This window comes from Serinus canaria, chromosome 2, assembly GCF_022539315.1.
Source record: "Serinus canaria isolate serCan28SL12 chromosome 2, serCan2020, whole genome shotgun sequence".
Taxonomy (NCBI): domain Eukaryota; kingdom Metazoa; phylum Chordata; class Aves; order Passeriformes; family Fringillidae; genus Serinus; species Serinus canaria.
This window is the reverse complement of record NC_066315.1, coordinates 16603854-16628533: the sequence shown is the minus strand read 5'-3', so window position 1 is coordinate 16628533 and position 24680 is coordinate 16603854. Positions and strand designations below refer to the sequence as shown.

At 40.9% G+C, this 24680-nt stretch overlaps 1 protein-coding gene across 12 annotated transcripts in view; it reads right to left on the bottom strand.

Moving 5' to 3' along the window:
- Positions 1 to 22452, bottom strand: part of ABI1 (abl interactor 1) — a 78000-nt gene extending 55548 nt beyond the window's left edge. For 6 of the 12 annotated variants that reach the window (XM_018909298.3, XM_009085872.4, XM_009085877.4 and 3 more), the window contains exon 1: positions 22169 to 22422. In XM_018909298.3, coding sequence (XP_018764843.1) covers positions 22169 to 22285 — 117 coding nt within the window. In that variant the 5' untranslated portion in view covers positions 22286 to 22422. Of the gene's footprint in view, positions 1 to 22168 lie in introns of all 12 variants that reach the window. The other 6 variants (XM_018909295.3, XM_050971356.1, XM_009085871.4 and 3 more) reach the window with 4 other exon arrangements.
- Between the last annotated feature and the right edge of the window lie 2228 nt (positions 22453 to 24680).

Below are 24680 nucleotides of genomic sequence, written 5' to 3'. Positions count from 1 at the left end.
ATACTCTGCATAAGGAAGTTTGCCATACACAATGACTCAGTGCTAGTTTCTTCCCAATTTTATGTATTTGTGGAACAAACAGTAGACCTCAGCAACCAATAGAAAAAGTCCACATTAACAGCCCCTTCTAATTAGACTTCTATTTTTACTGTTGATTTCTTTGAATAACACTCTACACACATTGCACTCAAGAGTTACAATGTTAAGCACAAAGCAAGGAAAAAAAGACACTCCATTAGCATTCAACTGAGCCTTATGTTTTCCAGTTTCCAAATACTCATTCATTTTTAAGTCCTGTCTTTTATTTTTAAGAGGAAAACCAGAAGGCAAACTGTTCACATACATTATAAAAGTTGCATCATTACCTAAGTACTGCAACATGCTATGCTATGCTACATTTTGCTTACATATTTTTAAACACAGGAGAGTTCCCCCCAATCCAGGAATTTTGTTCATATTCGTGACTAACATTCCTAGCAATGTTTGATACTTATTAGTGACACCTGACACTTGGTTAATGCCACCCTTCAAATGGAATTCATATATAGCTGCCTTCTAAAATGGGAAGCAGCAAAAATGGTTCAATGTAATCTGCTGCCAAAAGGCAGAACACCTATTGCGTGTACTAAGGACAGACTATGTAAAACTCCATTTATTAGTATTTCCAAATGCAAACAAAGTTACCTTTCATCTAAAAAAAGTATTGACATTTCTAGCTGTCAGGAAAAATTAGTACAAGTCACTTTGCTTCTTCAGAAAACATAACCTGCAAAACAACTACTAAAGGTTCAAGAAACAAATTTCTGAAAGCTGGCTTTCCAAAGAGGTATTTTAAACTTCAACTCTCAACTAGCAGTGACTTTAAAAACATTGTCCTACTGAACTACAGCCTAAAGAAAACAACTGATAATTCATACGTGAACTTCTTCCACTGTGGAAAATGGTAAAAATGCAGGTAGCAGATCAGTGATGTCTGAAATAGAAGGTTTACTGAACTAGATACAACCAATAAAGCAGCAGTCAACATTAGTGTAACTTCATATAAACTCAAGTGGAGATCTGCAGCCTTTACTCAACAGTTTTCCTATTACAAAATTCCAATTAAATACTGTTAGGCTAAACACTAAGAGGTGACAAAGTCACAGCACTCCATTACTGAGTGTCGTCAAAGAAGAAAACTTCAATGTATAACAAGTTTCTTTTCATCTGTAATGATTCGTTGATTAAATGTCTTGCTCCCATTTGCCTAAGCACCAAACGTTTTAGTTATGTGCTCAAATTACTACTTTGGCAGCAGGATTAAATGAACATAGTTGACATGTGGAATGCATTTCATGTCCTGTAAGAACTAGAACAGGAACATTTTCAAGCCTTGCAGATAATTCAGGCAATTTCAGTTTGCCGATTAACAGTTTAGATTAGAACTAACCTGACATACAGTCCTTTGCATTATTTTAATGCAAATTGCTGGCATCCACAAGATATAAGCTAAAAGCTTCACAGACAGCAAAGGCGGGAGGGTAAAGGGAGAAGCCAAGAACTGTGTGACAGAAACAGGAGGGAGCAGAGAGTTCCAATGTTCTTCAACTGTTACTTTCACATCTCTTTTTAAACAAAAACTGAAAGCAGACTAGAAGACAGCACACCCGTTTACATTCAATGTAATACATAAGCATTAGTTAACTACTCAATTTTGAGACAACACAATACAAAGACTGCTACCTGACTTCTTGCCTAATGGTTCATAATTAATTTGCAATCTAGTATTAAAAGCTTGAAATAAATTGGTTTTTCATCAGTTGTCCTTGAGATAAACAAAAATTTGATCCCCCTTAGTAGCTAAGTGGATATTCTTTACAGAACATCATAGCTTTTGAAGTTTCCCTCCTGTAAACTCCCACCTGTATCGCCAGTTCACCTTTAACAGCCACATGACTATGACAAAATTGCTGTTTGAAACTGCCTTCACATAACTAGATTTAATACTAAAAAAAATAAAAATAAAACCTCTCATATAATTTAATGGGGTACATAAAGAGGGTTAAAACTGCATGGCACTCCACACTTCATACCATGTATTTTGGTCAAATGCAATTTGTATTATAAAGCTTCCTTGAAGAGTTTACATAAATACTATTGTTAAGTCAATACTGGTTCTGCACCCAAGCAATTGACACAAAAACAGAGTAGAGCTTAATTACTGAGTCTTCAGTTCAGTGACATGTCAAGGTCAAATGATGAGGAACCTCTCCGTCACTCTACAGCCGATCTTTACAAGCCACACCTTCCCCTCTCCAAACTGCCACCCACACAGGCACATCCCCGCAACACTGCGTGTGCATTGTTCAAGCCATCTGCCCTCCCTTCTCTCTCTCTCAGCTAATTCCCACCATGTGCCGGTTCATACAGCACACAGCATGTACAGGCTCCCTCCACAAATCTCATCAGCTCACACTGCAGAATCATCTTCAAAAGTCAAACTTTCCCCTGCAAACACACCGGTCCATACCCTCAGTACCTGCTGTCCAACCTCTCTTCTCCCTCTTTCAATTTCAGTTCCATACGCTGTGCTTGAAACTCCCTGTAGGATAAATTCCCCACCAGAACAACTGGTTCCATTTGACAAAGGTCAGAAAGCAGCTTATCAGATAACACCAAAGCTAGCTGGCCTAGCAAAAGCAAATCAAAATACCTCTTAAGTATGTGTCATGGGTTGCTCCACATTTCTCATCTTCAAGCTGTTGGAATATGTGCAAATTCAAGCATAGAAAAACTCATCCAGGACAAACTACAAACAGAGAACTGCCCTAAAAGAGCCCAATAATCAGTAAGCTAAACGGAGCTCTAAAGCACTGAGTGCTCAAAGCTGTTCAGATGCCTGGAGTTCTGTTGCTGAGCTTGATCACTTCCAGCAATCAAGCTACAGGAAGAACTTTACACTCAGTTCTATTTGCCTCTGCTGTGACTGCTTATGCACCTTTAAAATGCAACACTGCAGTACATTTGCATTTGCTTCACAAGCAAACACGAGAAAATTGTTCAGTTTTATGCTTTGGTCTTTTTGAAAAGGAATTCTACCTATCATTAGTTGATTAAAGATAAAATCAGAATTACTAGAATCAGTTGCCACAGGAATTCAGCAATCGCTATTGTGCATCACAGAATGCATTCACAGAATGCAACTATGCAAAGTCATCAATACATTCATTAGTATTCTCTTTTGTTCATCTCATCATGTATCTATCTTTGGTATTTACAGAATGCTTTCTGATAACACAAGCACTAGAGTAGAGGTTTCCAAGTCCTGTTTTCTTCACTAAGGTCTTGCCATTTTAGCTCAGAGATCCGTATCAAACCACCCAGTCAAAATTCTTATCTTACGGGCTTATGGTAACTTCAACCTACAGCAACTAATTTTTCAAGTCAATAGGAAATACTTTTACAGAATGGTGAAGATGCACATTCTGGAAGTGGCTTGGAGACTCCTAGACATCAGTACTTTAACCTGCCTGAGAAACACCTGGGGACACTTCAAAGTGGAAGGCTTGGATTTCTGAAAAGTGATTTCCACACTCAGAAAACAGGCATAAACCTCCTTAAAGTGAGGGCTTGTAACATTATGTGGAACTTCAGATATGAGTCTGAAGCTGCTGCTTTATTGATCTGACTAGATTTTTAACAAATCAAAGCTGGTCTTGAGGGTTTATTTGTTACTTCTGACTGCTAATTGCAAAAAGCTTGGGCATCTCTAAACTACTCACAATATATGTTCTTAGACCAAGTATTTCACATCCAAGCAGTAGTAATGTGTTATTAAAAGGTTTAAATATGCCATATACACTAGATTAGACTTTTGGCTCAGGAGCTAAATGTAATTTATGTTGAATATCATGTCTCTAGATTACTGCAAATAACTGAGGAGCTACATACTGAAATAAGTAGGTACCCCACAGATACAAGTTCTCCCTTATCTGTTTTTCATAGAGCCTGTCAGACTGCTTTGTAAACACACTGCACCACAGTAGACCTTTTGGCTGTTAGGGATGGTTATTACATCAGAGTATCAGTTATACATTAAAGAAGAGAGAAACACTGACAAGTCACAGCAGCAAGTGCCACAGGTTTCTATACTCTGAAGAACTTTCAGGAGCCAACTACCTACCTGGAAGCCATCCAAGTAGATCTACACTGACTGTGGTTATTAGTAGCAGATACTCAGCAGAGAGCATTCAGGGTTTTTATCACCGGATACAGCCTTAAAGGATATATGATATGGCATTCCAAAGTGGCATGGGAAAATAAGGTTTCAAAATTTACAAAAGGGGTTGCTTACATTACATATGCCATGCAGGTAAAAATAAGAGTATCAATCACATGTGTCAATTGTCTCCTGCAACAGGTTTACAGTACTTGTGCCATACAGCTATTCCATTGAAGAAATTCTCTTTGCAGTGCATTAGGCTAGGCAATACTTCAAGGGGATGGTGATGTGCTGAGTGTATCCCAATATCTACAGAGCTGTAACTGGCCTGGAATTTACCTGCCTACAACCTGGACTGTTCTTCACTGATCAGCACCCCAGTTGCCCCACTGGAAAGGGAAGCAAACCATCAGAAGGGTTAGCTCAGAAGTTCAAACTCAACCCTTGTCCAACGTACTAGGACAAGAGACACCCTCCCACAGCACCACAGACAAGGCTGTAGAGAGTCACCAGTACACTTCACCTAATGTCTCTGTTCAACTTAAGCAGATCACTATCCATATTCTTGTTACTGGAGCCCCTTGCTCTGCCATTCGTATCATTATTATCATCAGTAAAAACAACAGTGGGAAATTTAAAAAGCAAGCTTTGTGGGGACAAAGAACAGGAAGGGACTTAGTCCAAGTACAGCCCATTAAAATGACCGGACCAACCCAGCCTCCATACGAAGGCATTACTAAAGCCAAAAAGCCACACATATTCCAGACCACTGGCAAATCCGAAGTAAAATTCTTATCACAGAGATCATGCACATCATGTACTAAAGTTCATGCAATACAAAAATGTTCAAGGGTTTTACTGAAGTGATTTTTATCATAACTTGTCATGTTGTGGTAGTTTTCTACCATTCCTAATTTGTGTAATTTGTACAAGTAAAAGCTCAAGATTTTAATTACCCCACAGCCTGCAAGCTATTAATAGCAACATATTGCAATCACTGAACATGTCCACCTCCTGTCCAAGGCCTCTCCAGGGGGCTGGCAGGCAATCCTTCACTGACAGTGAAAACAAGAAATAGAACAGACTATTCAGCACACTTCTCTCTTCACAGAGTGAGAAGAAGTGTCAAATAGAAATGTTGAAGCTCTCAATCACTTAAGTAACTAATTGTTCCAGGAGTGTGGAGGAATCTGAAAGCCAGGTAAGGTACAGAAGGATGCCTAACAATTAAGAGCAAGACACCCAAGACACCTCTCACTACGGAAACCCCAAAACTAAAACCAACATGATTAAAATTCTTTCAAGTTCATTCAGTAAACAGTAATTCTCTACATCTACTAAGGCAGAAATCCTCAATAAAGACAGCAAAGCTAGCATCTACCATTCAACTCAAGGGAATTTCCTTCCAGCATCTAAGACAAAAAAACCCACTGGTATGAAATAATACCATGTCTGTTGAGTTTCTCCAGATAAGATGCAGTAACTCAGCTATACAAAACACAGAGAAACTGGAAGAACTTGAAATCTCTTCTCCCCAGGTAAAGACCTTGCACAATAAAGCTGGCATTCAATCAAGGCAGGAGAAGATGAGATGATCACCACCACCACTACACCACAGTCCACAAACAAGATTTCAGTCTGCTTCTTTTTAGAAACACTACCTTGACAAAAAACATTTTGACTAGTCAGATTCTTTATCTCAAGGGTCAAGACACACATGAAATTACTGTTTAACAAACACATACAGCAGTGTAGCCAGCAGTGCCTGTAATTCCCAAACTGTTTCAGACAAGCCCTTCCCCCAAATCCTATATGCACGAGACAATCAGCTAGAAGCAAATCCTTCATTTCCATCAATAATATTCCCCTGACCAGTCCTGAATAGCTTTAATAGCAAATTAGCATTTCTATGGGCTGAGACAAAATTTAGTCGATCTCACTGTCTCCTTGCTGATTTTCTTTTACTTGAAAAGAAAGTTGTCTTCCATTCTGTTGATTAAGTAAATAGAAGAGTCTCAATTTTTTAAATTATCCTCTTTTTTGAGGAAGGGAGGGAGAAAAGCTTCTTTATTAAGGGGAGAAGTTAATTCCAATAGAAAGTTTAAGGGACATACATATATCATTCATATATATATATATACACACACACACACACACATACACACTTAAACAATAAATAAATTTTAAAAATAACAACTGAAGAATTCCATTTTAATCCAGGCTGCAAACATTATAGCAAGAAATAAATCTCTCTACTAGGAATGTGATTTATAAAGCAATGCAGACTCTGACAGATGGAGCCTGGGAAGGTACATGCCAGCTGCTCTGTTAGTAGCATTTTCTGCCCAATGCAACAAACAAGGTTCATGTCAGCTCTGGATTAAGCCACTCCCCTTATTAAAAACTTTTATTTATATATAATATATATAATATATAAAATTTATATACTATATATAAAAATACTGTTTAAAATGTAATTTTCAGTTCTTCTGCCAAATCAAATCAAAGATGTCTAAGTAAATATGTTGGCACAATACATTGTTACTGTCAGTTGTCACAGTCTGTCTATACAACCATAACTGCACGCCACACTGAACTCAAGTGACAGAACCAGACATGCCCATGTGTCATTTTCACACAACCCTTGCACACTCATTTATTAAGGCTTCAAGGCTGCACACACAGCAAGGATAAGAAATTTGGTCCAATTCTTACATTCTGTGTTTTACATGATTTAGACAATATAAGCTTCAGTACAGAAACCATGTATTTCGTTCCTGTAAAGCACTGCCCAACTGTAGTTTCTCCAAAACCACACCCTGAACTTTCTTACAGTGTCTGATTTGACTTATGACATCAAACACAATTTTCTTCAGAGCTGACATAAAGCAGGCTCTGACATGAGATATCAGCCAGAGCTCCAGAGTGTTTGATTCATCATCCCTAGCTGTATTTACATGACGTGAGATGTGGCACCTAGGACATGGTTTACTAGTGGACTTGGCAATGCTGGGTTAATGACTGGACTTGATGGCCTTAAAGGCCTTCTCCAATCTAAATAATTCTATAATTCTGTGATTCTAATGCCACCCTTGGACTGTCAGATAGAAAAATAAATCCTTGGCACTTCCATAGCAGTCTTCTTCCTTCAACACTAAGAAAGCTACCCAAAGCTTTGGAGCATATGATTATTTTGCACACCAGAGAGCAGATAACAGCAAATTAGAGAACTTAAGAGTGCATAGAGAAACAAATAGACCATCTCTCAAATGTTGACTTTGCTTTTGTAATAGGGCTTGAAATTAAAATGGCTTTCTATTTACTTTCTTACGTGATGGCACCTACCCTCAAATGTTAGCTCACCTAGCAAGATATTTTCCTTGATAAGTCAGAGACTTATTTTTCACTCTCTTTTTTTGGTGAGAATAAGAAGAAAACACTTTAGTATTTATTAGTTACTTCAATATTCTCTCTGTGGTATAGTGGCAGCAACAGAACCAAACTCGTGTTTCTCCAAATGGAGAGAAAAATCAGAACTTGACAGACATTCACATCATGCAAGCCTTTGAATCCAGATTGCTCAGTCACCTGCTTTGGGAAAAAGCTCCTCAGTGCACTCCGTGTGAAAAAGTTTCATTAGGTTCACAACAATGTTTCCTCCTATGGATTTTGTTTACCTCTTCAGTTTACTCTCAAGAACTGGTGACTGCAGACATAAAGTCTCTTATTTCTGTTATGACAAGTCAAACTGAGAGTCTAAACCCAGAACACAGCAAATCTTTATCGGAGGACAAGCAACATGCTAAAATTTGATGACTTCATAGGTAAGCTTCAAAGACTACCTTTTTTTTTTCCCCAGATTCTCACTCTCTAGTCCTCCCTACCTTCTATGCAGGCCTGGAATCACACCAGATAACACTGAGCAAGCAAGGTTATGAGATTTAGCATAAAGGATCAAATTACAGTCTCATCACAGCATATCCTGGTATCACACATTATTATCAAAAACATTCTAGTATTCAAAGGGTGGCTATGAAAAAGATGAACTCTCCCTTTTTACAAGTTACTTCTGGGGAGATTCCAATTAGACACAATAGGAAAAGTTCTCACAATGAGAACAACCAGTCAGTCGTCAGGGAAGTGGTAGAATCCCCAACACTGGACATCTTTAATATTCAACCTGACAAGGTCCTGGGCCATCCTGTCTAGATGATGCTTTCTTTTGCACAAGAAAAGTTGGACCAGATGATTATTAAGGTCCCCTTCCAGCCTGGTATTCTATGTTATGTCAACAGTGCTCTGAACCCATATATTAGGGTAACTTCAACATCTGTATGCAAAACAAACACACTGAACATCAGCATCCACTAAAGGATGGTCCAAAAACAAGGAGGCTCAAAGCTACACTCTGCACTGCAACAGGTTCCTCCCCATGGAGATGTCAGAGATGTTGCAGGACAACAAGGCAGTGAGGGAAGGGGGAAAAGAGAGCACAGAAAATCATTAGCAGGCCTGTCCAGCTCCAGGGAGAATCTCAAGGCAACAAAATGTAGAGCCAAGAGTTACACTGGCTTTAAGACAATCGGCAAATTTCTGGATTGCACGTGTTCCTAATTCAGGAGCAGTTCTCATGTTCAAGAGAGTCACTTTAGACACACAGCTGCTGCCCAGACTTTACAGTTCAGGCAGTTCCCAAACATCACAGTATTTTTAAAACAAAGAAAACAATGGCCATTATAGGATCAAATTCTCTACTCATGCTTTGTATCACTACACTGCTGACTATTTAGTGTCTTGAAGATGAATATACTCAGTCCAGCAGAAAATCATCACACATCTCACCATACTTAGCAGCATACTTAGACCAGAAACTAGTGGATTCCCACAATTTTGTAGTAGCTTATTTCCCAGCACAAGGCATACTCTCACACAGCACACAGGCTATACAGTGATCTCATGGCAATAAAGTAATGGACTGCAATACAAGGAATGACTGTTTTTATGAGAACTTGCATGTAATTGGAAAAAATCAACCTAGTTTCCGTTTCTATCTGATCAAATAAACAAATACTGCTCAGACTTTGATGTACTCCTGCACCTGATGGTACGATTTTTATTTGATAGTGGCTGTAAGCACACTACATCCAGCTTCTGTTTACATAATTATTTTTATTATGTTAAAATTTTATCCTACAGTTTGCAACAACATTCCAAAATCTTACACACAGAAGCTCACTTACATAGTGGGTTATTTAAATTGCAACAAGTAGAAATTTATCTCATCTAAAAACCACACACAACAGAGCAAAACAGATGGCTCAGGAGAATTGAGGAGAGGGAGTAGGAAGGGCGAGTCAATTTGGCGAGTCATTTCTTTTCCCACCAAAAAGTGAACAGAAGAATAGATCACCATAAATAAATAAATATGGTAATATACACATCCAGCAATAGGTAAAACCTAACTTACAGAAACCAACAGAAGAAAGCAAGCAAATTCTTTAATAGGAAATACGGCATCAAGTTCAGGAGTGAGGGAATTGCTTTGTTCAGCTTTTCTAAACAAAGTCCTTGCTGTGCTGTTAGCTAGTACAGCAGTAGTTCAAGTGAGTAGCTTTCCCTAGAAATACAGCTGCAATGCCTCTTGCAGACACAATTACAGGAAAGTTTTCTCATCAGTGTTGAGGTTGCATGGTGTTTTTAAGATGCACCTTCACATTATTTTAAAGACTGCTTCCCCTTCATGTACAATCCAGAGGATAGATTTAAGCATATGCAGGAGGTGCAGAGTCATACAGGTGACAGTAGAGCTGCATTTCTATGCAACCAGATGCATAAGAACAGTCATATCCACATCACTGTCTCCCTCCTGCCAGCAGTAAAACAAACCCCACACTATTCTATTTCAGCATTTGCCATAGGGCCATCAGGACACCTTGCTATCTCCTCTGTCATCAGCTTGAGTGGCCTTATTACAGCTGCAGAGGAGCTGTGCTCAGAGAAACAATCCCCTGACAAGAGGAACACATTGCCACAGTTGTCTATCCACCCACACCCACAGTGCCACTACCTCTGCATCTGTACACCCTGGAGAAGCTGGGCTAAAACACAGGGGAGGCCATGGGAGGACATCTACAGCAGTGGAGCAGCATGTGGGATGGTGGATCTGTCATTTCCAACTGCTTCAAAGCTTGGGATGGCCTCTCTACACTGCAAAAGGCAGAAGTGACTACTTCTGCCAAGAAAATTGTATGCCCATTAAGTCTGCTGGTAAGGCTCACTATCAGAGATAAGATTCTCACTATGATACACTGTGGTGTGAGCGTCTGCAAGTAAGCCCAGGACTGGAAAAATTATATTTCATAAGCTCTGTTCAAAACTCTAATTTAAAACAGCAAGAAGTGGCTGTGTCAGTAAAGAAAAAAATGCAGCTGGACTCTAAAAACATGCTCTTGGTTTTACTGAAGAATACACAGTATTTACATGTAAATTAAATCCTGCATGAATAGGGGGACAGAGAAGAAAAAACGTTTTCTACAAAACCAGCCTAAACACTGAAGATATGTCCAAAGCAGAACTGAAGACTGGTCTTTTTACCACCTCCCTCCTCCCACCAGCTCTTGGGTTTGGGAACTGATTTTCAGCTTCCTGTCTTGTTGTTTTTCAAAGGAAACTGCAAATTTTTAAGCACAAAAAAATGAAACAGACTGACAACAAGCATGTTTTCTGTTTAACAACGACAGAAATTAATTTTGCTATTCACAAAAAGAGAATTTTCTTATCATCATGTATGGCCACATTTTTGCACTTAAATTTTATACTTAAATGATGATGTATTTTTCTTAACTTTCACACTGGTTGTTTGCATTTAGTCATTTTCTGAGGAGGCAAGCTTAAATGAGCACCTTTGCTCATTATTTATGTTCTCTATTTGCATAACTCCTGCACAACTGCTCCATTAAACACCTCTTCCCCTCCAAGGCCAATTTTAAAAAGCCTCCTGCTTTATGAGACTGACAAGTATGACTCACAGTATTCCCCACATTCATTCCCCCAGGCCTCGTGGGATGTTATGCAGCCAGTAAAAGTACCTGTTCCAGTTCATACTCCCCCACGCCCACCGCTGCTGCAGTAAGCCCTTACAGCAATCTGGGGAAAAAGTAAAGCTATTTCTCTGCTGTAGGAGGAAACAAATAGTAACAGTATTTGCTTTTCATATTGTCCTTCTCAGCACCACAATTAGCAAGAGAGTGGCTGAATACAATGAAGGAAGTTACACACTCTCTTCCCCCTTCTTCCTGTGCTTTTACTCCCACCAGAAACTTGGGAGTTTCTCAAGACCCTCAAACTGCTTTTCAGTAATCCTCCAAACCATTCCCATTTTCTATCAGCAAGACAGAAAGTTATTCAACATAGATTATCTACTCTTGAAGTTCCTTCCATACCCAAGGAACACATTTAAATACTCCACACATATTGCATTCAGGACCAAAACCAGCAACTTCTCTCTCCAGCAGAGGAGCAAAAAAATCAACAGGTACCGTGCCCCTGCATACTTGGCTTCTATCCCCAGTAAACAAGCTTCCTCATAATTACAAAAATACCTCCCTCAGTCTCTGAACAGTCAATATTCATTCACTGCAGAGTACTGAGAAAAGCTGATTTTACAGTTTATTGATGGACAGTAGGTTTTCAAAGAGGGAATGTATGCTAGAAAGCTTTCCACTGGCTGTTATCATTCTCCACTGGTTAAAGGACAGACTGATAAAGAAGAATGAAATACACATTTAGAAATGACAGTCACTATTGAAAAGATACAAGATTTCTTACAAACTTAGCTGCACTGTATGAGCCTGAGCTTCAAATACATCTATGGCAACAACAATTTCTCTAATATTCAAAGTTAAAGACACCTTAGAAATTAGATTAAAAATCTGTTGCCATTTAAGACAAATCCCAGGACTACTGCAATACCAACATCATTTCAGTGCTGGGAGAACATATGGTGTGCTGCAGCAGGAAACACACCCACGGTATTTGAAGAGAGCCCTTGTAGAGCCGAGCACTTCCAAACCAGACGCATATTTTATCGAATGCAGCTAAAGCCAGGAGTTTGCATCATAGAAACAATAGCTCCTCCCAGAGATTTAGAAATCTTGCAAGTCAGACAGCCAAGCAAAAGCTGAACAATCCCCAGCCAGGTCTTGAAGATCTTGCCAATGTAAGTGCATTGATCCACCATATCTCTGCTTGCTAGTCTGATACTCTTTGGACCTTGACTGAAGCACCATCCAAGCCACCTGCCATGAGGCTTCTCAGTGGAAATCCTGCAGGTTATAACCATATTTTATAAAACCCTTTAAGGATCAGGTCCAGCTCTGCTTTGTGGACACACACACACACACACACACACGTTAAGAGAATGCCATTCCTCCTGCCACATTCACTTTTCTTCACTGTTAAGAGAACCAAAGCCCTCCAAGCAGAGGAGTTTCATTATGCCCCTTCTACTCCTTCGTCTCAAAAGAGTAACAAAAGGAGCAGCTTCCTGAAGAAGACAGGTTTCTCATAAAGGAAAGGTCTGGCTGCATATAAGAGGCCTCATAAGAATTCTGCTAATAAGGAGAATCATGTCAGTCCCATTCCACATTGTCTTTCCAGCTGCAATCCATTTCCTCTGTACCCTGGTCATGATGGCTTCCTCAGGTAGTTAGAGACTACTGCAGAGATAAGGCTTTAGTCTCAACTCTGTGCCAAAAAAGATCATTTTAAAAGGAAGCGTGCATAAATGTTTTTGGTAGCTGCAGGTTTCAAATTGCTAGCCAACCCATGCTAGTAGAAACTGTCGGAAAGGCATAATGAAAAATAACTGCATAATATAAGTCACAAGGCAGTAAAATATGCAGTTAAATAATAGAAAGAGATTAATTAAAAGAAATAGGCAAGGGAGAATAGATTTTCAGATCAGATCTGAAATGGGACAAAGTCAACAACATGAAAGTGAGACAAAAGGTCTAATAAGCAATCTGCAGCAAGCAGAAGACTTGAGCAGGGAGAGAGAAATCAGCAAATTCACAGTAAGATCACAGCCTAGGAGAAGCACACAGAAAGAGAGAAACGTCACTAGTAATATTTAGTGACATAAGAGCAATTAACAATACTAGGTATGTGAAAATACAAGCTATGGCATGGCATTCTGCAGCTACTTAGATGTTCATGCAGTAATCTGATGCACCTGCCTGGACACCTTGTTCTTCTCCTGCCTAATTGTTTTATGCAGATGTTTTCTTATCACAGGCTTCAGAAAACACAGAACTATTGCATGAGGACCACTGCTCAAGTATTAACTTGTATCACACCTGCTACAACAAAGTTAAATAAGATGCACAGCTGACAATGATTGCTGCAGGACAAATACTGCTTGGCAGATTTGCTGACCCCAAAGTACAACAAGGAGAGCAGAAAATGAAAGTGAAGATATGCATCTGGTAAAAGATTATCCATGAAAAAAAAAAGCCACAAAAAAACCCACACTTGCCTGACAAGACATAGCTTATAAAAAGTATTATTATGTGAAACACTGGTGTGAAAGTAGCCAGCAGAGTCTACACTTCAATTCTTTTCCAAGAATTGTTATACTTCAAGTGGTAAACAAACATTTTTTTTTCTTGGAACTATTTATAGCTTTAGGACCACCCAGTAAGAACATTACATTCAACTCTAAGGATGTCAAACCAACATTTGTTTTAGTAAGACTCCTCTGTGTGAGTTCTGAGAGGTCTTCCTGCTCTTAACAAAAGAAGGAACGGTACTATATTTTATTCCTATTTGTCTTTGAGGTTACAATAAAGTTAGAACAGGGATGCAGAGTATCTTCCTCATGAGTTCTTTATCTGTACATCACTAAAGTATCAGAATTTTCTTGCACACGGAGCATCATGCTTGCACTTTAACTGCTGCTGTATAAAGAGTATACAGAATTAATTATTTTGAGCTCAGAGAGGAAGGGATGACACTGTCACAAATATATCTGCTATAAGAAACACAAGAAAGATGCAATCTCATTGCAGAAGTGACAACCTTTACTGCCCTTTCAGAAGATTCCACAGTGCCAGAAGATACAGCATGGCACACATCATCTCTGGAGGTTATGAAGAGACTTTATCATAGGGGAGGCTCAAATAAAGAGAAGTTTTGATTTTCAGATACTTTTTAAGTTTGCCAAACCCCAGCATTTACTAAATGTATTTGATCTGGAACCCTTGGCTAGAATATTATTAAAAATAAAGTACCCTGTTAAGTAGTCAGTCTTTTTCAGAGTTAAACTGACCTGCTTCTTTAGCTCAGCCAGCAGGTTACCTATTAATTCCAACTCATGTTAATACAACCTGCTGAATTTTACAAGTTGTACCAGAAAATGCTATACTCATGTTTCACTCCAAGTTGAAAGTCTCATGCAGGATTCCCAACCTCTCCTTTTCTTTTGAACTATCAGCATCATAGTAACAAATATATGTTCTGCAAAGCAAGCAGGCATGGCTCCTGTTAACAGCATTAAGGGCTTACATAAGTAATGAGCAACACTATTTGCACAGTCTCAAGAAAAGGTGGCATCTACACTCTTATTAATTAACCCAAAGAAAGTAACGTATTCCCTCTAAAATCAGGAGGAAGATTTTAGAGTTCTGTTTTCATCTGCTGCCAACAAAATTGATTCTTTCAAGAGCCTACCTGTTAGAAATGCTGCATATTCTATTTCAATACCTGGCACTAAGCTGATGAAACACTTGACTGAGCCTACCTCCAGCACCATCAGGACACACTGACAGGCTGGGGGTGCAGGAGGAAAGGCACCTGCAGTGCCATCTTACTCAGAGCTGTGTTCAGGAGCACACCGAGACCTATTCTCCACAGCACCCTAGTAGTCTTGCCTCTCAAGGGCTCTCTGCAAGTTCTGAGGTGCAAAGGGCTATTTCTGCAACCCAGAGCAGACATCAAGTCTCTGTGGCTGCTGCCTCACCAGCAAGGTCAGGAAAAGGGAGGAACCAGACTGAGGCACGGTATCTACCATTTCAAATTCTGCAGTTACTTCCCTTTACATAGGGGCAGAGGGAGGTGAGGATCACTCTGACCAAGCTCACCCCCTCTGTCACCAGTGCTCAGATGTGGGACTGGGGTGGGAGGAACAGCCTCAAAAGAAGACCACACTAGGCAACATAGATGCTAAAGAGAGCAAGAATGGTCAGGTAGTTATGAACAAGCCAGTTATGAACAAGCCTGGACACTGAGTAAGCAGCGTCCCACAAGCAATTTCCTACCGCGCAACAATAAAAACCACACTAGGCTCCTTTAGACTCCAAGTCACTAAATAAGGACCGAACGCCTGCAGACAGAGCAACTTATCCCCTTACCCCTCAAGGCTGCCTTGGTGTGCCAAGACTGACTTTGTCCACACATCTGCCACCCCACCGTTCTGCAGCTAAGCAAGATTTCAGTCACCAGAAATGTCACAGACTGCTTTCAGCAATGAGAAATAGAGCGGCATCTTCTCATGCCTCTGCCAAGACCCACCAACACGCAGACAAACAGTTCTATGAGCCTTATGTAACTCCTGACGTTGGCAAAGCAAAAAAATTAGAATCTCAAGGCTGAGAGGTGATAAGTTAAATTCTTAAGAAGTAATTGCTGCTAATGAATTCAATGATGGTTTCAGGTGCATATTTTCCTGAAAGTCATTACGCTGTCTCTGTGCATACTCTCTCTGTGTTTCTGTGGATACCCACTTTTTGTTGTGTTGCAGAATAACAGAGGCAGTCTGGAAAGTGATGGGGTGGCAGGGGGAACAGTACTGCAAGTCCACACAATCTGGTGTGTGGACAAGGTTCTGTTCCCAAATCTGATAATATGTCCCTATATGATCTTCCATGAGCCAGTTACAAATTCCATGCCTCCACTTAAGCTTTTGTAAAATGAAGACACTTCAAAATGCTAAACAAAGATACTGGGAAGTTGCATCAGTTCTTTTGTTTCAGAGTTCAGGCATTTTTCTTCTGTTAACTTAGATTAGATACTAACAGGAACTTTGCCCTCAGAAGTATAACACTTCCTACTTGTACTCAGCCTGCCCCTGTACTCTTACTTTGATTACAACTGCCTTCATTCTCCACTTTATGAGACCTCTCCAAGGCTCATCTATTTTCTCTTTACCAGAAGAGCTACTTACTGTAACAACCTCCCAGAGAACCAGGGGAAGTATTAGATTGTTGCCCCATTTAATCATACTTCTTTCTTCCTTCCAACAATTCCACAGGACTGTGCACAGCAAGGGCAGCACAAGGAGCAAGGATCACACTCTGCATACACTGGCCGCAGACATCCTGCAAGCTTCTTCCTTCCAACAATGCACAAACAGAAGGAGGTGGAGAGCACTTCCCTTGTGCAAGAAACAATACACACCTGTAAAAGCTTACCCCAATCCACTTTACTGCACCAGATTAAGGTAGCACTTAAGAAAAATGGAGCAGGAATAGCAGACTTCATCTTGCTGGCTTCTTAAACCAAATATAGCAAAATTCATGGAAACATTTCAAATTTGGAAAAGCTCATCTCATATCATCTACCTTCTCTGGACACAAACCAGATTTACCACACCCTAGGAGTCATCTTCTTTAAATTCAGTGTAATCACTTGCTGATTCAGTGAACTTGGGCTACAGTCTTACTGATGCCTATGACTTAAAGCTTTATTTTCCAAAACACAAGGACACTTGCATAGGCACAGAAGACCTACACAAGGCACAGAAGGGCTATAAGCCTAACCCACCAAACTGTATCTATATTATTATTCTAAAAAAAAAAAAAAAGCCCAAAAGCACACACAGAACAGCCAGTGCCTTTTATACTGCTGGCAAACATTTGCTTAAACTGCCTTAAAAAGAGCATTATTTCAAAGTATAATGCAACACCTTTTTTAAAAGAATATTATTTAAACCTAAAAAGCAGAAGAGACACATTTGTATTTTATCTCATTGCTCTCTAATTTTCAACTATATTTGGTGTTACAGAAAGCGAACTTAATTTGCTTTTTTTGTTAAATGTTCCAAATTTAGCAAGAAAACTTGTGGAAGAAAAAATATTACTGTATTTACTCTCAAACTAATTAACCTATGAACATAAAAGCATACAAGTTCTAACAGCACATAAAGGATTTGTATTAGTGACAATTTAAGAAGTTTATCCTTTTAGAGCAGCTCATTTCCTGAATTAGACATTCTGAGTGAACTTCTTTGTACCGAACTAAGTTAAGCCCCTTTCCATGTGCCAGGCAATGAAACTGAGTGTCTGACCAGCTACCACTGTTTAAAGAAAAGCCACAAAAAAAGGTTCGTTGGTGTTGGAAAGGAAATAGCTACAGTATAGAAGTGCAGAACATCCAACTTATCAAGCAAACATAGCTCCTCTATGCGTCTTGGAAGATAACACAAATATTTTTGAAACTTTCTGCATGCAACACTTCTGCTCAATGACACACATTTACTTTTCTACCAACTGGAGAGATAGTTTAATTTTTTTGCATTAGCAGTTAAACTGAAATCTGTCCGTGCTTTTGTCTGTTTTACCCAGAATAGCTTGTGAATTCACCGTTCAGTTTCCACATACCAGTCAGAAGCTACAGAAGGAAGTAACAAGACACAAAAACACATTTAGGCAACACAACGCTTACTTCCTTAAAAGGTCTCTCAATTTATTTTTCTAAAGCTGCTAAATCTACCCACTTGAGACTACCAAGATGAGAATTTATACAAGGAGTGCAAGCTATTTGTTTAGAGATTCTCACAGTCAAATTACATTTGAGCTTAAAAACTAAAATTACAAATGGATCTTCACAAGTGGTCTAGAAGCTTGAGACTGACAAAAACCACGTATATCTGCATATGCATAAACCAGGTTATAAGGAACACTTGATTTAGACAGTAGGAGAGTTGCAAGCAGTGTTTATAGCACAGGGAGGCCTCTCTGGGATACACCAGTCAACTGAAGTTGTTCAAAAGGAAGTTATCAATGCAGTAATACTGTAACAAGCTGATTTTCTGTCATTCTAATGCTTCATAAGCTAGTTATTGTAAGTAAGTTCCTTAAAACACCAAAATAACTCAATACAGCTAGAAACATGACTAGTGGATCTCTATGGAAGTTAGTATTTTTCAGCTGAAGAATCATAACTAGAACTGCAAATGCTTGAACTCCTTGTTATTTCTGTATTAAGTAGTACTGATCAAATTAATACTGTCTACACTGATGAAACTCCTCACTAGCATATTCAGCTTTATGCTACAGATTTTCAGATAGCCTTTTGGTTACAAGCAGACCAGAAGAACTAGTCCCAGAATATTCCTGCAGGGAAGAGGATTTGGGGAAGACATCAACTACAGGAACTTACATTTTGAAAATATTTATTAAAATTAATACATCTATATATAAGAAAAATTATTCCAGAAGGCAAAAATATGCCTTAAATCTTAAGATTCTTAAAAGAAAAAGCAGGTAAACCTGCTCTTAAAACCATTCAGAGTCTAAGCCTCTGACCCAAAACAGGGATCTAGCTTTCTACCTGCTTGCTATTGAAGCTTCCAACCAGAAACATCACAGATTTTAAATATTGTCAGAGATTAAATACACTAGCATTTATAATGCCCTTTTCCTTCTGTTCAAAGCCAAATTCGCCACCAAAACATCACAATGGTCTTCAGTTACTATTTCTACATTTGGTTTTCTTTACTTTTTTCTGTCTCCCTTTTTCTCCCATCCCCCTCAAGACTGCCACCATACTGTACTTTCCTTTTAGCACAGAAGGTCTTCCTTAGAAGCTTATGTGCTCTGCTTCTCCTGATTCTTTTTCCTCCCTAATAAATAAACTTCTTAGATAACTAAAATACATGATGATCTGGAGAGCAAACTGCATTACCAGCCAGCATTCTGACATAGTCATAGTGTGCCTTAGCAAGAAACTGCTTCCTGCTTTTCTGAGAACAGCAATTTTCAACTGGAGATTCCCAAATGCTGTCATATTTCCTAAATGCTCCAGTAAAAGGATACTTACTCTCCACACAGCTACATTCACCACGAGGCAGGCAAGTTCCAGCCAGGTGAGCTTTTCCCCATTTCACTCTCTTTTTTTTTTTTTTTCCCTGAGGAATCTCTAAAGAAATTGAATACAAGTTTTCCTCAAGAAATCAGTATGACTGAAATTTTACCAGAATTATTCTCAGCTTAAGTAAGAGATATAAAAGAAAATTCTTGTATTTTCAAATAAAATACATACATACATACATATATATATATATATATATATATATATATATAGCTTGAATACAGCAATATTAGGGGTCAGAAGTTACTTTCCTGCTTAAGTCAGCAAAGAATAAAAACCATAACACTGAGAATATCATTCTGTCTTCTATTACAATCACTATGAATTGTTAGAGCCAGCACTCAGAACAGTCTGACAAACCTGTTTCACCTCAGTGGCACAACTCAGAGTGGGTAACAGCACATGGTAATTTTTACTACTCGGAGCACTTCTTTTTTTCACAGAAAAAAAGAAACCCCTCCAAACTCAGAGTGGCTAAACTGACCCAGCTACATGCTACCAGATAACTTACAATATCTAGCTACTAGTGAAGTATTTTAACATTCACTTCATGACCAGGTTCTCTATTGTGGTCTGTCTTTTTATAAAACACTCAATTACATTAAACACGTAGATTTTGTATTGTATGTTTGTTAAGCCTCCTCCTTTCCTTTTCTCCCTTCCCACCCCACAATACTCATACACCCAAACCTCATAACCCAGTGCCCTGTGTCATATTGCCTAATCCAGCAGTGGCCCCACCACATGCACTGGCAGCATAATCTGTTCAGTAGTCCAACTGGACAGCAGATGGCTTTGCATCAAGCGCTGATTAAAAAAACCACCTCCATCAAACACTTTTAAAAATACATAGTTTTATCAATACACTTACCATTTTTACTGAGCAAATGTACAATACATGTAAAATACAAGTGAGGTATATACATTTTCCAAAGCTACTGGACAAGACTGTATTAGGAATTTTAGAATTCTGGCTTCCTTTTAAAAGGGGTAAATACAGCTGTGCAAAGATAAAACAGACCCCACTGATCCCACATCCAGCTGACCTTGATACTTGAGGTGAAAATGAGCTACCAAATTAAAAAAAAAAAAAAAAAGGAAAAGGAAAAGCCACCCCAAATGACCGGATGGGAATTTGCTCAAGTGTTGTGTTTATTTGGTTTGTTTGATGAAAGTAAGAAAAGACAAGTTTTATGACTCTGAAGAAAATTATGTAAGTGAAGAGTCTCTGCACCTTTCTGACATAGGGAAAAGTCAGGAGCAGGAGACACGTCAAAACTTGTGCAGCAATTACCATACTCATGTATTTGTCATATTTCCCATGAGTAAAACCAAATGAACCTCGCCTCTTAGAAGCATTTATATCAGCAGCTTTCTCTGGGTGGAGCAAACAACTCGGAAGCATAAATAGACATTAACTCATACTACCTCATATACAACAAAAAAAAAAAAAAACAACCCAAAACTTGAAAATATGGCTTGTTAGAGCAGTTTTAATTCAAATATCTCATTAAAAAAAACCACTTCGTATTATTAAAGATGTGCTTCCATATTTGCTGCTCCATTACTAAAAACAGTAAGATAGCTTACCAGCAATGACGGATACCGAAGATGTTAGTAACCAGTATTAAATACTTATCACAGGTAATCTAGTATTAGATTCAACAAGTTCACTCTATGAGCTGTCTAGGAAATAAAGTTTATTTGCTTTTCCCCTTCAAATTTTTTTACAGAGAAAAAAAAAAAAAAAAAAGCTGAGTTTCAGCATCTCTGGATGGTTCTGCATCCCGATCAGTATGACTAAAGACCGAGACTTAAGAGTCACGTGATGTAAACCCTGAAAAAATAATAATAATCGTAAATTGTGCTTTAAGTAGCTCCACAAAAGCAAACTTAAAAGAAGGCCAAGAAGCACCGGCAATCTACGGGATGGAAAAAAAATCCACACCGACTGGTGGAGAGACGCTACAACCAATGTAGCCTCCTCCCGCATGAGAGACCCGGTCTGCAATCACTGTCGTAGGGTGTCGGAGCCGGGCAGGCTGCGAGAGGCACAGATTGCCATTTTGAAACACCGCCTCACGCCCGCACGGCGGTGCCAGCCCACGGGCAGCCTCCTGCCCCCGCACGCCGCTCACGGCAGCGCTGCGGATCCGCAGCACCGCGGCTCCCTCGGCCCCGCCGGGACCCGCACGCCGAGGGGGACCCGGCGCGGATCCCCGAGCTCCGTGATGTCACCCGTGTGCTGGGCCCCTTCCGCTCCCCGCGCCGCTGCGGCGGCGGCCCCGGCGGAGCGCGGTGCGGGGCCGCCCGGCACCCGAGCCCCACGTGCGGCGCATCCGCCTCGGCCACCGCCAACGACCGCCGCCCCGAGGCCCGTCCGAGGCCCCCGGAGGGAGCCCCGCCGCCGGGAAGCCGTGGGGAAACCCGGGATACCGGGTCGGAGCCGGCCGCACGGAGACTCGGGGGCCCTCGCGCCTCCCTCACCCCCACCCCAGCCCTGGGAGGTCTCCGGGATGTGACTCATGATAAATAAATACGGGGGGGAGGAAAAAAAACGAAAAAAAAAAAAAAAAAAGACACACCCTCGGAGCCGGACTGACATAATAACCCCCTCCCTTCCCCTCTGGAGCGGGGGAAGGGAAGCCTGGCCGTTCAGCTGGGAAAGTTGAAAGAAAAGGCAAACCCGAGGGACCGGCTGCGGGGCGGGAGCCGCGGCGAGGGCAGCCAGGCGCCGCTGCCCCTCGGGCGGCTCCGGCCCCGCAGCCCGCACCGGAGAGCCGAGCGCCGCCGCCGGTGCGCTGCCCCGCCGCCCCTCACCTGGATGTAGTTGTTTTCGCAGTAGTCGGCGACTCGAGTGAGGTTCTGGTAGCTCTCGAGCAGAGCCCGCTTGCCAGAAGGGATTTCCTCCTCTAGCAACATCTGCAACTCTGCCATTTTCCACCCCTCCGCATCGCTTCCTCTTGCATTAAAGAGACAGCGGCAGCGTCGGGCTCGCAACCCGCCTGGTATTGTGGGATTCCTCCTCGCCTCGCTTTCGTGAACGCTCGCTTTCCCCACCCATCCTTCCCCTCCGAGGGGAGGGGAAAAAAAAAGAAAAAAAAAAGTAACCACGAAAAAAGAGGAAAAGCCCGCCCTCACTGTGCGAAGGCAGCCGGGAGTTGTAGGCAGGGCCGGTCGCATGCGCGGGGCGGCCGCCGCTCATGGGCACCGCCCGCGGGCCGGAGGGGCGCAATGGAGTCTGGAGTGCTCCGGCCTGGCTGGCTCCTGTGGCGGGACTGCCACCGTCCTGCTGGGAGCCCAGAGATGAGGGCAGACAGTGATGTCCGTCCCCTGCCCCACTCAGAAAAGCCTCAGCCCCACAGTGTTGCCCGGAGGCAGCGCCTCTGCAGGAGAGGCCAAAAGGGTCTGGGAGGGAAGCACTGCTCTCGTTATCTGCCGTCTGTTGGGCTAAAATTTTGGAAGATCGCAGAATCAATTAGGTTGGAAAAGGTCTCTGAAATAATCGAGTCCAGCCCATGACTGAGCAGCACCATGTCAACTAGACCACAGCCCTAAATGTAATGGCCAGTGTTTCCTTGACACCTCCAGGGACAGTGACTCCACTGGGCAAACCATTCCAAAGATAACAAAAGACTGGTAAGATGTTAGAACCATCGTGGTTTGGGGAAACTAGTCCCTTCCAGGGAGTTACCCCTAAGGGAGAGGGAGAAATTCTGAATCCAAGCTGTGTAGATCTTAGTCAAGGCCTGCCCAGTGTAACTACTAACAGTTAATGACTGCCTGGATTTAGGTTCATAAGACGAGCTTAAATACTTGGCTGAGATGAATACAGTATTCCTGCCACTCATTTACCTCAGTTGTTAATCATTGATCAGGCTTTCTCTGGCTGTTGGCAAAGGTATGGAAGACAAAGGTCTGGTGATTACTTAGTACAATCTTTCTTGCATGTGTTTTTTGTAAGCAAAATCCTGATTCTGCAATCGTGCCAGAAGAGAAGCCAGTAACAGCAGGTGACTGCTCTGCTGAGATGTCTGTGCCTGCTCTTGCAATCAGTAACAGGCCCAGAAAAAGCCATCTCCAAGACTCCAGTGTTCATGGCATGTGCTGTGTGTCTGCAGTCACAAACACAAACGCAGTCAGTCCTTGCATTTTAGTGGTTGTCCTAGAGAAATCCATACAGTGGTAAAAAGTCAGCATGTTTCAGAAAAAAGCAGTCTCAAGTTCACATTATAATAAGAGGAGACTGCCTTGTCTCTACATAATCGTGTGACATTTTTACATTTTCTCTGTAGTCTGTCTCCTGTTTGCAGAACTGTTTGGGTCAACATGCTTTGGTGTACTTGTTGCTCTCTCTAAATCAAGGTGGAGAGGGAAAAAAATAGATCTCCCCTCACCTCTGCACTCAGCAAAGTCCAGCATCTCAGCCCAGAACTGTAGAAGGAAGGATGAGAAGTAAGGAGCCTGGAAAGGACCAGTGGGCCTGGGAAACTCTTTGCAGCTGGAGTTACAAAAAACACTCCCTATTTGGAAACAGCCAGATAGGTACCAAGAAAAGTATTTGAGAGCTCTTTGAGGAGCAGAAGGAGCTGGTACATTTTCAGCACTTGCTGTGGGATAGAAATGCATCTACATTGCTATCTTCTGATGGTTGCAATGTACTTGGCAGCTTAGCAAATTTGTTTCCAACGGGGTTTTAATAACTCTCCCTAGGGCAGCTTGTAATGTCCAATGAAACACTTTATTTTGGATTCCTTTTATTGTGAAATAATTCAGTTTGTTTGCATTGAGATATTGGCAAGCTTTAAATGTGTCTCAGGGCAACTGAGACCAGAACTCCTGATGCCTCAGGTTTTAGCTTTTATATTTTTCAGATTCTGTACTGCTTTAGTGTGTAGTTCTGAGCTTCATATTAGGGAATAGTAAGCTATTTTCACAGAGTAGGTAGACAAAACAATTTCTTCTCTAGCTGGGAACCAAGCTAGAGAAGGACAAATGGTCCAAATTTCAAGCCCAAGAGCATAAACAATGTGGACTGAAGAGAGAAAAACAAGAAGGATGGGACTTCATAAGCTAAAGCTATAATTGGACAATTAACTCCAATATGCTAATGGACCAGAACTTATAAAAGTGAAAGACTCTGTGACTGGTTGTCCATTTTGTGACCATTTTGGGTTCATCTTTGGTGTAGCCCTTGCTGGGCTCTTGTACTGCCCAAAGTGTATCCATTGAGGTCTTCTAATAAATACCTATTTTATTCTTTAACTCAGTCTAGTCTCTGTTCTAGGTCAGCCTTACAAGGCATCCCCCCTCTTGGGCACTGGCTTCGCCT